This window comes from Phaethon aethereus (assembly GCF_964289735.1).
Source record: "Phaethon aethereus genome assembly, chromosome: 2".
Classification (NCBI taxonomy): domain Eukaryota; kingdom Metazoa; phylum Chordata; class Aves; order Phaethontiformes; family Phaethontidae; genus Phaethon; species Phaethon aethereus.
In genome coordinates, this window is record NC_138582.1 from 80,819,673 (window position 1) to 80,835,184 (window position 15,512).

Below are 15,512 nucleotides of genomic sequence, written 5' to 3' on the forward strand. Positions count from 1 at the left end.
GTCAGGGTTACAGTAGAATAGCTATGATAACGTTACTTAGCAAAACAACCTTGTGACCCAATAATATTTTAAGCATATAATGTAAAAAGCAATACTAAAAAAATTGCAAAAGTTGTTTTTTTTTTTACACCAGTGAAGTCACTATTTGTACAGCTTTTAGCAGATAGCAGTATTTATTTACTTAGACATAACATCATAGTAAGATTAGTTTTCAAGCCTTCTAAGTGTGTGAAACCTATCTTCCATCAGATATACCAATTCTTGACCCTTGCTCAGTAAGATTTTACAGAACACTGGGCTGATAAAACCTTTCACTGCCCCTACTTTCAAAACTGATGCACTGAAAACTCCAGTACAAATTATCACATTGACAAATTTGCCTCAGAGACATCACTGCCATCCAAGGTTGCTTTTGAAGACTTCAGCTGCCAATAAAAGAAAGCTGACTGGTTCTTTGTTTCAGGGGATGGAATCTTCGCCCCCCTGCTACAGACTTTACTCCTTATTACAGATGCTTAGAGCCTTCAAAGTAAATAGCAAACACTGCAACTTTAGGGATTTTAATAGTTATCTTCTCATGATAATCATTCTATTTATCTGACATTATAATTAATTAGCAGGTATAAAGTCCGTTGTTCTTTATGCTTGGCCTACTCTGAAGAAGTACAGAGAGCTGAAGGATTCTTAGTGAATATAATAGCTCCAGTGAACAATGTTGATGATCTTCTGTAAAAGTTTGATAAACATGCGTGAATTGCAATGCCCACATGATAACCACCTGGTCAAATCTTAAGTATTTTCCCCAAGGAGAGCAATAAAGTGCACTGAACTGCACCTAGAACACCAAAAGAAAATTAATCAAATTTAGTCTCCAAATGTAAACCAATATTTTCAAGGGTCCTCAATAACAAGTGTCTGCAGGAGCAGAGCTGTAAGCTGGTAGAACCAGAATGTCCTGAATCAGTGTGAATGTCTGTCAGAGGCAACACCATGTCGCAGAGGACTCTACCAGAGGAAAGTGCTGGAGGAACAGATTTACAAGGAAATACAAATTAGCTAAATAAGTACAGCGTATCAGATTGGTAGTTAAGGAGACATAATAAACTATGAATAAAAGCAATAACCACATGCTTTAGAGGCTGGTACATGAAGATAAAACACGGAATAATGAAATAAAAATAAAAAATAGACAATCTCAAGAAAATGATCTTGACATTGAGATATTAGCTTGTGGAACAGTCTGCTCAACAGATGGACTGAAGTTGCATTGTCCAAAACCCTTGCAATAAACCTAAACAACTGAGTGAGCACTCTGCCATTGACACAAAGAGGCAGGACAGATGAGCTAGTACATTTTCAGCCTTTTGGCATTTTCAATGCTGTTATTTATCATAGAATCACAGAATAGTTTGGGTTGGAAGGGACCTTTAAAGGCCATCTAGTCCAACCCCCCTGCAATGAGCAGGGACAACTTCAAGTAGATCAGGTTGCTCAGAGCCCCGTCCAACCTGACCTTGAATGTTTCCAGGGATGGGGATTTATACACAAGCATGCTCTATTTCTCAAAAATTACGTGAAGTAGATATTAAAGACTACACATGCCCTTCATCTGGGTAAGAAATGCTAGTTATTATTGATGAAAGTTGAGAATATAGCTTTGGTGCAGTTAATACAGCCTTAAGTATAATAAACGTGAATAGATAAAATTAAAATAATCCAAAAGAACCACAATGTCCCAAGGCATTTTCCTTAGGTAAGGGTTACTCATTACTCTATTTACCCATTGCTATAATATAGAAGTAATAGTTGGCAACACACAATAAGAATGTGAGTATTAAAGCACCCAGCAATGCAGTGACTGTTTCAGATGTTTCATTACCTAGTGAAATTTATAGTCCCAAGTAAGGTACCCACACTCCCTCCACATGTAGAGAACCAAGTATGCTTGAAATCCAGCATGTCAGGAAAAAAATAGTCAAGCCAGAAGTGATAGTGAGAGAAAGATTATATCTTCATTTTCCAAATGATCTGAGTCTCTAATAATGGATTGGATGGTCTCTAATAATAGAGGAGATGCTTTATTTCATCTAGATTACTGCTGTAAATCCTCTCCTTTCTTACAAAACAGAGCTAGAATTGCTGAGGAACTCTTCAACTAGGAAGAAAGCATGGATTGGTAACTCTTTTGGTGCAACGGATATTTAATTATTCCAAGCAAAGTGATACAACTACAAAAGGTATGACTGAAAAAACCTACAAGTAATAATTTTATCTCCTTTTAAGTAAGTCATTCCAGTGGAAGATGAGACTTCACATACCTCTGGGCAGAGGAATGAATTATCATTTCAGCAGGACTTGAGTCATTTAACTCCTGTTCTACTCAGTAAAAAGGTAACAGCATCATTTTTTTTTTTTAAACACTCTTAAAATCTAGTCAATTAGACCCCACTGCTCAAAAAGGGAGAGGAATGCCTAGCTTACAGCCATGTACATCGGCGTCCTGCGGTCACCTCCCTGCTGTGCCTGCATGCATGTTCCCTCTGACGGCCAGAAACGTCTCCACCTGAAAACGGTCACTGCCTTTCACGGGAGGTATAACCTCTCTGTCTGCTGCACAAATAACGTCTCCGTGATCCTGAGTGTAGCAGCAAAGAAAGGCAACTGGCAGCCTTTCTCCCTCCTTTAATAGCCCAGTTTTCCGAAGGAATGTATATTAAACAAGCTGAAAGCAAAATAAGCTAAAAACCAACCAAATCATCTGTCACAGCTCTCAAAAAGCTCATCACACTGGTTCAGAGTCTATCTCACATAAAACAGAACAATTGTACTGAATTACTGGAACCACACTTATATCAAAGGGAAGATATAACTAATCAGATTAAATTAACAATCCCTAGTAGCACGTTTCGCAACCCAGAAGTAACTTCACATAACCTATAGAAAAAGTTGTATGTTGAACTTTAAATTCCTTAACTACAACAATACAGTCTAAAACGAAGTGAAAATTTGTAACTTATTTTCCTTGTTTGATGGAACAACTATTAGCTGCGTATCACTTCCAGTAGTAGAATATTTACATTTCTTATGGTTTACTAATGCAGCACTACCTTCAGCCATTTGTACAACTAGTTTTAACTCTCAGTTTCCACTAAACCTGTTTTCTTTCTAAACCGACAGAGATATTGTTTACTCAACTATAATACAGCTTGAAAAAGCCCCAACATAAACTTGTTCACGTCTCAAGCTTTAAATATATTAAACCAGCAGCTATATTGCACATTATCAGATACTTGTTTCGTATGTAAACCATTTCTTACTGTTTCATTTCACAGTTCAGAGTCTGTATAATGACACTTAAATATCAATATAATTCCTTGACAGTCTCATCATGTCCTAACAAGTTCGTACAAGAAGTCAGAGACACTCCTCATAAACAGTGTACATAGAAAGTCATTGCTCAGAGAGGTAATTAATCCTAGAATCCTAGAATAGTTTGGGTTGGAAGGAACATTTTAAAAGTCATCTAGTCCAACCTCCCTGCAGTAAGTAGGGACATCTTCAACCAGATCACATTGCTCAGAGCCCTGTCCAACCTGACCTGGAATGTTTCCAGGGATGGGGCATCTACCACCTCTCTGGGCAACCTGTGCCAGTGTTTCACCACCCTCAGTGGGAAAAATTTCTTCCTTCTATCTAGTCTAAATCTGCCCTCATTTAGTTTAAAATCATTACCCTTTGTCCTATCGCAAGGCACCCTGCTAAAAAGTCTGTCCCCGTCTTTCCTATAAGCCCCCTTTAAGTACTGGAAGGCTGCAAGAAGGTCTCCCCGGAGCCTTCTCTTCTCCAGGCTGGACAACCCCAACTCTCTCAGCATGTCGTCACGGGAGAGGTGTTCCATCCCTCTGATCATTTTGGTGGCCCTCCTCTGAACCCTCTCCAACAGGTCCATGTCCTTCCTGTGCTGAGGGCTCCAGAGCTGGATGCAGTACTCCAGGTGGGGTCTCCCCAGAGTGGAGCAGAGGGGCAGAATCACCTCCCTTGACCTGCTGGCTGTGCTTTGGTTACAGTTGGCCTTCTGGGCTATGAGCATACATTGCCTGCACACATCCAGGTTTTCGTCCAGCAGTGCCCCCAAGTCCTTCTCGGCAGGGCTGCTCTCAATCTTCATTCCCCCAGCCCGGACTGATACCGGGCGTTGCCCCAACCCAGGTGCGAGACCCTGCACTTGGCCTTGTTGAACCTTACGAGGTTCACATGGGCCCATTCCTCGAGCTTCTCCAGCTCCCTCTGGATGGCATCCCATCCCTCAGGCGTGTCAACCACACCACTCAGCTTGGTGTCATCTGCAAACTTGCTGAGGGTGCACTCAATCCTATTGTCTATGTCACTGATGAAGATATTAAAGAGTATTGGTCCCAATACGCACCCCTGAGGGACACCACTCATCACCAATCTCCATCTGGACATTCAGCCATTGACCACTACCCTCTGGGTGTGACCATCCAACCAATTCCTCATCAACCAAGTAGTCCACCCATCAAATCCGTCTCACTCTAATGTAGAGAGAAGGACGTTGTGGGGGACCGTGTCAAAGGCCTTACAGCAGTCCAGATAGATGACATACATAGCTCTTCCCTCATCCACTGATGTGGTCACTCCATCATAGAAATCCACCAGGATGGTGAGGCAGGAGTTGCCCTTGGTGAAGCCATGCTGTCCATCTCATATCACCTCCCTGTCCTCCATCTGCCTTAGCATCCAATTAATGTGGATTCCTAGGTGCAGTAATTTTTCCTTTCCATTTTTCCTGCTCTGCCCCCCTGCAAAGCATTTTTCTCCAGTCAAATCATAGAATCATAGAATAATAGAATCTTTGAGTTGGAAGGGATCTTTAAAGGTCATCTAGTCCAACCTCCCTGCAGTGAGCAGGGACACCTTCAACTAGACCAGGTTGCTCAGAGCCCTGTCCAACATGACCTGACCTTGAATGTTTCCAGGGATGGCGCATCTACTACCTCTCTGGGCAACCTGTGCCAGCGTTTTACCAATCAAACTAGCTGATTCTTCATACCTGTATGTTTTGTAAAAGGGACATCTCTTCAGCGGGACCTTAATCACATGTTCCTGAAGGCCCACAAAAAGGACACTCTGGCTGTGCAAGATCTGAAGGCTCCTGATGGGCTCTCGTTGACTTTTTGGCAGGAGTTCAATTTCCTCAAGCAGGCAGCTGCTTGAAGACTGGTTCATTGGGGCAAGTACTTTCTTAATAGTGCCATAGTCTGCAAAGGCAAGAGGAAAATGTGTTATTAAAAATCATACTAGCAATTTTATCTATTTGGTGTCAATCAGTGAACAAATCTTCGTCCTACGCCAGATGCTTTCAATGAAGTCTCAGAATGTGGGAGCACTTTGACTGGAGTTTCCTAAATTGCTTATAGTACAGTGAAAAGAACTTGAAAACAGCCATTAAAGTTTTCTATGTGATGTAATACAGTAAAAAAATAATTTTATTAGTGCAGAACAGACTTCATAGCAGTAGTCACTAGAAAACAAGCTTTCAAAGTTTGGCTATTATAAATGCACATTCACAGCAAGGGTTACTGGTTTCGGTTTACCAGACTGTACTACACTTTACTATGTTTAAAGTAGTTTAAAAAGCAATAAAATCCATCATTGCCCCCATCTGTTTTAAAATTCTATGTATTAAAAACTATGGCGTTTAGATACGTATCATATTCATTTACTAAAGCACATATTTATGAATATCTGCAGGTCTTAATTGAGTCTATGTGAATAGAACAACAGAACGAGGCTGCTTCCCTTCTTCTTACTTATATGGATTTTGACCTCTGAAAAATCCTGCCTTTTAGCATTTGTTCTTCATTTCTATTCTTCTTGTGATTTCTAAGCAAAGACAGTTAAGTATTACAAACCAGTGTCAGATGGCTGATGAGATTTCTGATTCACTCATGCAAAGTTTTTAAATAATTCAAAATATCAAAGAACATTTGTTTTGAACGCAAAGGACCACATTCTCACAATGATAAATATTTTAGGTAGCCATCTGACCAAAACAGCATTATGCAATCTTCTGTGTGCCAGCAACAGTAAAGATCCAATGCTGCAAATACATACCGAGATCAGCTTTTACTCATGTGAACTCTCAAAAGACCGTAACATCTCTTGTGAGTCGGTAACAATTCCAAGACGAATGTTTGGGATATTCTACAGCCCAGTAAATATGATTTTTTCCTTCACTAGCACCGGGCCAGAGGCTCAGTGGGCAGCCGGCGGCGCAGGCTCTCAGGTCGGTCTGGCCCTGCCTCGGCGAGGGCTGGTTTTAGCCGCGGCAGCAACTGCCCGGTGGCCACGTGCCCGCGGCCTCCCTGCGCTGGCGTCGCCCTGGGAGCGCCCGGGGCGGGGGGCTGGCACCCCTGCGTAGGCACTGCGGGACACACAGCCCCTCCGGGCCGCGGGGCTGGGGGAGGGCGGCCGGCGGCTCCCGGGCTTTGCCTGGGAAGCGGTAAGGAACAGAAAGTAAGCAACCTTAAGAAAATACAAAAAAGTAGCCTCAAGCAGACTCTAAAACTGAAGAGGAGGTAGAGAACCCCAAATGTTAACTACTGTTAAAATCTTCTCCCCTTCCTGAGGGACACTGAAAAGTCGATCTTAAGACCTGGAAGGAGAAGCATAACACCAAATAACAGGCGGAGTTAGTAGGAAGTGTATGTATAACATTTTAACCATATTACTAACAAAACTAATTAGATGAACCATAAATGCTTAGCTCAGTATATAAAGTGTATTCCCTTTGTTCATAACAAGATTTTGAATGCAACAGATCATGTATGCATGTTAAAGTCTTCTGACTGACCTCTCAGTTCTTCATGTAATCAGTTCATAAAACTGTTTACATTTTTCTTCTTCTTGGTATAAACAAGCTTACTAGAAATTACTGTATGTAAGAGAGTTTGTTGGAAAAAAACTTTCATTAAATGACAATTTTAATTTACATTAAAATTTAACCTATCACTTTTTTCCCAAACAACCTAAAGTAGATTTACACCAAAAAATTAATTAAACCTTTGCCAAGAGTCAGTTCTGCATCACAATTAAGTGATAACCAGCTCAACCAAACAGTATAACAAGCAGTCTTTCCACCGGTGATTGCTGGATGACAGTTTCAAGGTCAAAATATGGTCTGAGAACTGCCCAGAAAAAACAAACAGTGGCTGTGTGTTAGTCACTGAGTGAATAAACAAATGATTTTTCTGAGTGCAGAAGCTGGAAAAATGTACTCAGAGGAAGAAAAGAAGCAGTGAGATTATTTTACACATGTGAATGAGTTGGTATCACTTTATAGATCCGTTAGTACACCTCTCTATCACTTGTCTAACTGGCAGGCAACAGATTCAGCCTGATTCATGATAAACTGCACTTGGCTTGCCATCTTTTTCCTATATGAGACAAAAATCAGGTACGCGTTCAGCACGTGCTTGGCGTACTGACTATCGTTTCTTCCTCCCACTGTGCTGTCACCTCCTCAAAGACAGAGGAAAAAAATGACTGGAGGCCTCCTTTGCCCATGCTTACATACCCATTTAATTTTGAAGTGCAGCTTTGAATAGGAGAATATGATGGAAACCACATGTTTTGTCTTTATTTTCTCCTCAGTAAATGTTTTTATTAGTGAGGGCAGAATTACTATTTTTTAATGTTCAGGTCTATGACCTGCAGAATATGGTTACAGCAACATACTACCCTAGAGTGAAATAAAACATTCTCAGTTTGAGAACTGCAGCACTAATGCCTTCCCAGGACAGCTGTCATTGCTCTTGCTCTTCCTTCTTATCTTGGCATACAATCTCCATTCCTCCCATTTCCTTTTGCTTTCTTTCAGCATCTCCCACGTAATTCCTTTCCAATACATTGTCTAAGAGGATCAGCACTCGTACAGAAATGTCGAAAGTCGTAAAGGCCTGGGCTTTAAGTGAAGAAGCAGTGCCAGAGATCCCACAGATTATCAGGAAGAAACATTACCCTTCACAGCAGCAATGTGGGTCATACACAAGTTCAGTAAAAAGGAATAAAATGTTATGAGATCTATCTCAGTAGACTCTCCTACTTCTGACCTTCCATAATGTATCTTCTCTGCTTTAAATTCCTCCTGCCTATGACTCCAATTTTGCATGGACCACCTGGGAGCCCAAACTAGGGTAATGATCTGGTTTTATTCTGCCACTTTGAGACAGGCACATATTGAATTGGTGGCTATGTTTATCAGACCATGGTATGTAGTAAGGGTATGTAGCTATCAAGCTCCTCGAACTATACTAGTATGTAATACTGGCTATACCAGGCTTCCTTGCAGTGGAAATCACAGCCATTGCATCAGTACTTTCAAAAGCCAGGTCCTTTGCTCCAGTGTTTCCAGTGCTACTAGAATCTGTGCAACATTATGAATCCAGCCTGCAGGAAAGATTGCAGATCTCCTAAAGAACTTGTAAAAGTCCCATTCTCAAAAGTGTTGTCTGTTCAGCCTTTTTCACACCACAGTTGTAGAGCAAAATAAAGAATATGGCTCTGGGGCATGGAGGTTCTCAGACCTGTCAAAATCTTTCAAGTGAATATTTATTTTATGATCAAACTAACTGTCCACTCCTGCCAAGAAATAGCTAAGAACAGTAAACACAGACCTTCCTAATGGATGTAACTTCATTGCCGTGGGCACAGGGAAAGTTCCAGTTTCATCACATATGTCAAGGCTGAGTCCAACAGCTATTTAAGAATCCAAATGAATGGCATCTTTGCATCCTGAGTGTAAGCAAGGCATGCTGGAATAGATCCAGACACCTGACAGCCTTGGTTTAAGGATGATGGACTATATACAGGAGTAATAAAAGATAATGACATTGGCCAGAATGAGTAAATGATGTGCTTTGCTAACTTGTACGACAATGTTTTTAAAGAGACCTGCAAAATCAACAACTGAACATTAGAAATCTAATCACTGTGAATGAAGATGAAGAAAGAAAAATTCCAGTTGAAATACTACTATGTAACGTGTAGGAGACTATGAAGAACTGAATGGAAAACGTGAGATGGAGTTCTAGAGAACAAGCTTGGAGGCAACAGTCTGTAACGAACAAAATTATAATGGAACAAAATCGAAGGATGATCTCTAAAACCGGAAAGCAAAGTTTAAATGGTATAAAGCATAGCCACAATGGGGAACACCGCAAGAGTGTGGTTGAAATCATTATAACACGTATGGTGACACCTACAAAGGAAAACAGAAAATGAACACACAAAACAAATGGCAGATGCAACAAACTAATAACCCTGCAATTTCTTGAGCTTCCTAACAGAACTAAGGACACTCAAAGAAGCTGTAGCAACTTCTTGCTATAAAGAAGAATAAATATTCATAAAAGGTATTATGTTTACAAATATTGCTGCATTCTTCAAGCAAAAACATCTCTAACAAATCATCCAAAATGAGGCAGTATCGAAGTAAGTTCAGCTCAGTTCTTTAAAAGAAGGGAAAAAAACACTAGCCATTCTTTTTTTGGAGGGAAACAATTTCAGTCTTCACTCTTGCCAGATATTGACAGTGAAACAAAACCTAATTTAATCTTCATTTTATTGTAATTTAGCACAGCAACTTGAAGAGAGGGTTGGTCTTCAGAAAGCAACTGAGCCAGCATTAGAACACAGAATCCAAGTCAACATTTTTCAGGAGGGAAGCCTATGGTATCATCTTCCAGTAATGTTGCAAAAAAAAGTTATTGGTGCCTTCTAAACTATGAGTTGCCAGCGAAGAAAAGTTTAAAATTAATAGATGGGTATTTGGGAGAAAACATTTTAAAACATAGTTGAAATGGACTCAATTTACACAAACTTTCTAATGTAATTTGAAATAGGCTTTGGAAAATTATATTCATTAACTATTTTGATTTTGTTGATTATACACTAGTTTTGCATATTATGTGTTGTATACAAGTTACTTTTCCAGTGGGAAAATAAAAGCATTCAGACAGTATTAAGACTGTTGAAATTAAAGAAAAAAAATTGTTAATGTTAAATTTCTTGTAAATATTATCTATATGTGTATATAAACAGTGTTTACATTCATCATATAACATTTCTATTAATTAAATACCACAGAAACAGAAGAAATAGGGTTATCTTCAAAGCAGAGGTCTTTCAGAAGAATAAATCGAAATACCAAACATAAAATTGATGTACAGAACATATAATAGTAAAAAATCAAAGAAAGTGCAAGGTTATTGATAAATATCCGGTCCCTGTGAAAAAAAAGTCTCATCAGCGTTTGCTTTCCTCACCGCAGGAACTGAATGAAAGCTCTACTGCAAAGCAGAACATGCATTTGGTTAAAAGCAGAAAACTATTCCAATGACAGAAAGTATTAGGTTGCATAAGGGCTTAAGTACGCTTAACACAGAAAAAAGACACAGCAGAAAAAAATGCAGCAGCTGGTTGAGCCTACAAAAGGAAAGCCCATGACTTATGATTTAGCAATCTGTGTAACATCAAAAAAGATGCATATGGTACATTGAATATGAGAGGATTTAATACCTGCTCTTTTTTGCCCTTCCTAAAAATATCTTTAAAATTAGCTAAATCATCAGTAGAATATGGATAATTAAAGCCTTTGCTAAAATCTGTTTTCCCATATGGGGGTGGGGTACAATTTGGTTTAAACCAAGGGCATATTTAGAAGATAATATAACCATTCTCTGTAACTTAATTTATCTTCTACCTCCAGATTTCTGAGGTATGTATTTATGCTTCATTTAAAAGAATAGGTTTTTAACCACACTACAGCCTAAGGGCCAAGTGAAAGATAGAGCTTCAACCCTTCTGCTTTAAAAATTAAGAATATATTATGGGTAAATGTAGTAGCTCTACAATGATACAGAAAACAAAAAGAATATAATTTGAATTTAAAATTCCCACCTTAATTTACAAAGCTTTACTTTAAATACTTTCTTATTTTTAAATGTATATTCATTACTTCTTTGGACAAACAAGTGAACCTCAAATTTGAATAGGGAATTCTGATGCTTTATCAAGGCACAAATTTCATTTTTTAAATTTTTATCTTCAAAGCTGTTTTACAAGTTCATAGTTTGTCTCTCCATTTGAAATTAAACCACTGCTTGAACAATCTGGTGAGTGTGCTAGTCAATTTATTCTTTTTCTCTACTTTTAATATATTTCTTGGTGTAATAAAATATATATAATGTGATTTTTCTACAAGTTTCAGTCAAAAATGGAGGTTAAAAAACTGAACATTTTGGTTTGCAGCCTTGATAGAAAATAAAAACTGTGATAAACTTACGAAGAATTTCAACAATAAACTACTGATTGCCTTGCTATTATGGCACATTATCATAATGATGATAGCAACACAATGGTGGATATTAACAGAAATACAGATATAAAACACATTTATTAGATTAAGAAGGCAATCATGTAATTGTATAACAAAAGCTTCCAACAAATATTGTAGCTAGAAATACAAAAATAATTTTGTTGCATTTCCTCAAGAAATGTAAATTGTTCTGCCTTGTTAATATTGAGACTTATTTTTAACTACTACATAGGCTATATGAAATGTTGGTTACCCTCTGTGCCATCACTTACTCACAGGAAATATAAAAGCTTAAGCTCTCACTTATTCAGATATCTTAGTTTTCTTTACTCCATTGTAGTTGGAGAAAAAAGTATGCAAGCAATCTGGAAAACTCACAAATCACTGCTCATGGACATTTAATTAAATTTCAGTAAATTTAATTAACTGAGGCAACAGTAATCCATGCAACAAACTCAGTACTGTAACAGCTAGTATTAATACCACTGAAAATCTGGAACAAAAATAGATACTAATTGGCTTCTGTCACCTGCAGAAAATATACTCAAACCACCAAGAAGTGAGCCTGCCCTAACTGAAGTTCTTAGATTACCTAGTTGTTTTTTATAGTTGCAAGAATATAAAACAACTAAAAATCTACATAATCTACCCAATGAGCTATATTTTTAGCTGAATCATTACATCATCATCAATGTGTCTCAAGAAATTGGACCTTATAAGTAGAACAAGAGATGTTTGATTTTAAAAAAAAAAAAAGCTACTGTCTGGGGCTTGAGAAATCTTGCAGCTTGTTCGTGTGAGATCTTAGCCCCAAACAGTCAATATATTTGGTCTTGGAGTTTCTGGCCCCAGGTGAAGTAAATATATAAACAGGTCTTTCCTAGTTCTAGGTCCACCCCAGAAAGAAGGGGTTTATTTCTTTGTGTTGCTTTTTTTTTTTTTTTTTAATGATCCCAGATTTTAAACCAAATCATTCTCTCTCCATGACAAAATTCAAAGGGCTTTGGATTTCAGAGGTTATTTATGTATTTCTGCTATTGCTAGAGAGTAACAATAATCTACGAATCCTTGGCCATATAAAAGCACAGACTTTTACAGCTTAAGAGCTTTTAGGAAAGTCCAGGCACAAACATAGTCATTGTTGGTCTGCTGGTATGCTTAGTAGAAAGAGAAAAGTTAACAAAAACGAGCAGGGAAGCAAAGATTTCCAAATTTAAGGAAAAGCGACTTCTACAAGTAATCAGTCAAAATTTCCTGCTTCCTCTCATACTATACACAGTTCATAGCAATCCTACATTTAGACTTTCAGTTTTCTGGTGTCTTGACAATAAGAAAGACAGAAAGAAAGACAGAAAGACAGAAAGACAGAAAGAAAGAAAGAAGTGTTAAAATGGTAAATATAATTTTAATATATTTTAGTAAAAGTCACCATTAATTTATATACAGTTATACCACACAGTGTTAATGTATTAACAGTTTAAAAGCACAGAACAGTTGATTAACTAGCACACTTAGGAAATAGGAAATGTTTGGCTCCTTCTTTGAAGCAGCGGAAGAAAAACGTAGAAAAATTCTATATTAAAATACTACTCTCTGAGTAAGACCCCTAGTATTTCTGCAGTCTGGTTTGGCTTTGGTTTTAATTCTTGGATGTAACAACAGCAGTTCTGAAAGGTAATCTATAAAGAGCAAGCACACACAGTATTTTGGATTTACCTTCTTTATCTTTGGCTCTGACTCCTTCTTATTCCCTTTTTCCTATTACATTTCAAGTACATATTGATGTGCTTCCGTAAAGTATTGGAAATTAATTTGAATTAAAGCTGAAATGAGATAATGCTTGTCAAAAAAGGAGGTATGATGGTCTATTACAGGTCCCCAGGCTTTTATGCAGGAGAGATAATTTAACTCATTGGCCAACTACTAAGAATCTGAAAGGTGCCATTTTAGCCACAAGCTATTTGCATACCTTCTGAAATGATTAGCAGGCTTCTTAGTGCCCTAGTGGCTCTTCCAAGAGAAATTCAGTTGTACCTCTGCAACTAGAGGAGTTTCTCATGGCTGTATGTCAAATTTTAGTATGTAGTTATTTTATGAAGGGGATATTTATGGACTATCTTTTCTACACAGGAATTAGAACGATTGATTCAAAGAGTCTTTTGAACAAAAAAGTGCTCATCTAGACACTAGCTATTCAAAACAGGGAGCTTTCTTCAAAGCAAGACATGTGTTTGGTAGGACAGAGAAAGAACATACAAATTAATGACAAACACTGTCCCACAATTATTGAAGATTAACACCCCTGCCAAAAAATAAAAAAAAAAGTTTCGTTTCAATTTTCAAATACAATAATTTCAGAATTTATCAATGGAAATCAGGACAACTACCTTCTCAAGTCTCTATTGTTTTCCAGAGACAGTTTTTTAAACATAATGATTCTTCAGAACACTTCTATCCCCTGTAGACTTAATTCCCATGTATTACAATGTCTGAAAGGCATCAAGGACATACTCAGTTTGCAGTTGAACCAGCAAATGCTTCTTCTAGTAATTACCATGGAAAGAGTTAAAAACCTGGATTAATACAGAAAACATCTACTGCTCCTTAAATTACAACAGATTGTAAATTGGTACGATTAAGGTTTCTGTTAGCAGTGTTTCCTATGAACCAAAAATGTATTGTATTTTAGAAAATAGTGTAATTTGTGTACCATCCCCCAGTGGTCATTTCATGCCTCCTATGTCAAATTGGAATTTAAAGCAAGCTCCAGTCAGATTTATTAAAAAATCTTTCAAATAGAGAATTCAAGTTCTAAAGGGAAATCCAGATTTATTTGAGACTAAAATGCAAAGCAACTAACAGCCAAACCAAAGCAGCATGCCTTTTTTGAAAGACTATTTCTCTAAACTTGAAGCTGCTAACTCCTAAAACCAAAATCTCTTTTTTCTGCTTTCCCCTTCGCCTTTTCTAGAATTTTAAGCAAAAACGCATGCTAAACACATGCTGAATTACATGACTCAGCCTCCACATCAATTAGGTCTGTTTTCTTCACAAAGAAAGAATATAAAACAAAATCATCCCTTTTCCTCAGCTTGTTAGATTGAAGCTGATATACATTAGTGGCAAATTTTTACCCTCCCTAGATCTAAAAGGGATATTTCTTCCTGTCTGACAAAAGAAACAAAGTAATTTCAACAGTCACAAAATGTATGTATTTTTCAAGAATCGCACCTTTATTTACTATTTCTCTTCCACTTTCAACCTTATAAGAGATTTTAGGCTTGCCAAACATGTGACTGAGAGACATAAGATATAAATTCATAATTTTTTTTCTGATTTGGAGGAGCTGAATATATCCATAACAGTTCATGCACACAACTTAGAAGAAACACATATCTTTAGAATACCTATAATCAAAAGCTATAGCTGCTACAGTTCCTTAACAGGCTATAGTCAATAAAACCCCATTTATTAACATTTCAATCTGTGGTACATTACTTTTATTTATACGACATTAAGCATTAGTTATTTTAATACTTTATGAAGTAGTATCTTTTCATGATCTTTTATTTGCAATCTCATCTAATTGCTTTTCAATAATAAAAGTTTTAATAAAGAAATTGCTTTTATGGATCATTTTGGAGACTTTTGAGATCTGGGTTCAATTGCCAGTTTTCTCTCTCTTAAGACTCCATGTGTGAAACTGGTATTCAGAACAGTAATATCATCAACAGGGAAAAAAATTAAAACTTGAAACATCATTTTTTGTAAAAGTGTTTTATGTAACTATAACAATATCTTAGTATAAATACTTTAACAGGTATTTTTTTATACTGAAGCTTTAAAACTTCTTTCATTATGCTGTTTTCTTGCACACTGACTCGATTTGCTGACAAATTCAAAACCAGGGACAGGCAATTACCTTAGTCTCCCTCGATGTATAGAAGACAGCTGAATTAAAGACAGAAAAGTCTCAGCTGCAGCCAAGAAAAATCATGAAGTCCCTGAGAGTCGTGTTAACATACACCAGTGGAGAAGAGTTTCAAAGGGCTGGGAACAGGGGGGAAAGAGAGATAAGCAATATACTGAGCCTGTGAAAAACACCTCTTCCTTA

At 37.6% G+C, this 15,512-nt stretch overlaps 1 protein-coding gene across 1 annotated transcript in view; it reads right to left on the reverse strand.

Moving 5' to 3' along the window:
- The window catches only part of SEMA5A (semaphorin 5A), a gene marked incomplete at both ends in the record, with an annotated part of 362,797 nt that overhangs the window by 101,775 nt on the left and 245,510 nt on the right, over positions 1–15,512 (reverse strand). The window contains 1 exon segment of the mRNA XM_082015378.1: positions 5,072–5,279. Within this exon segment, the coding sequence (XP_081871504.1) occupies positions 5,072–5,279 (208 nt within the window).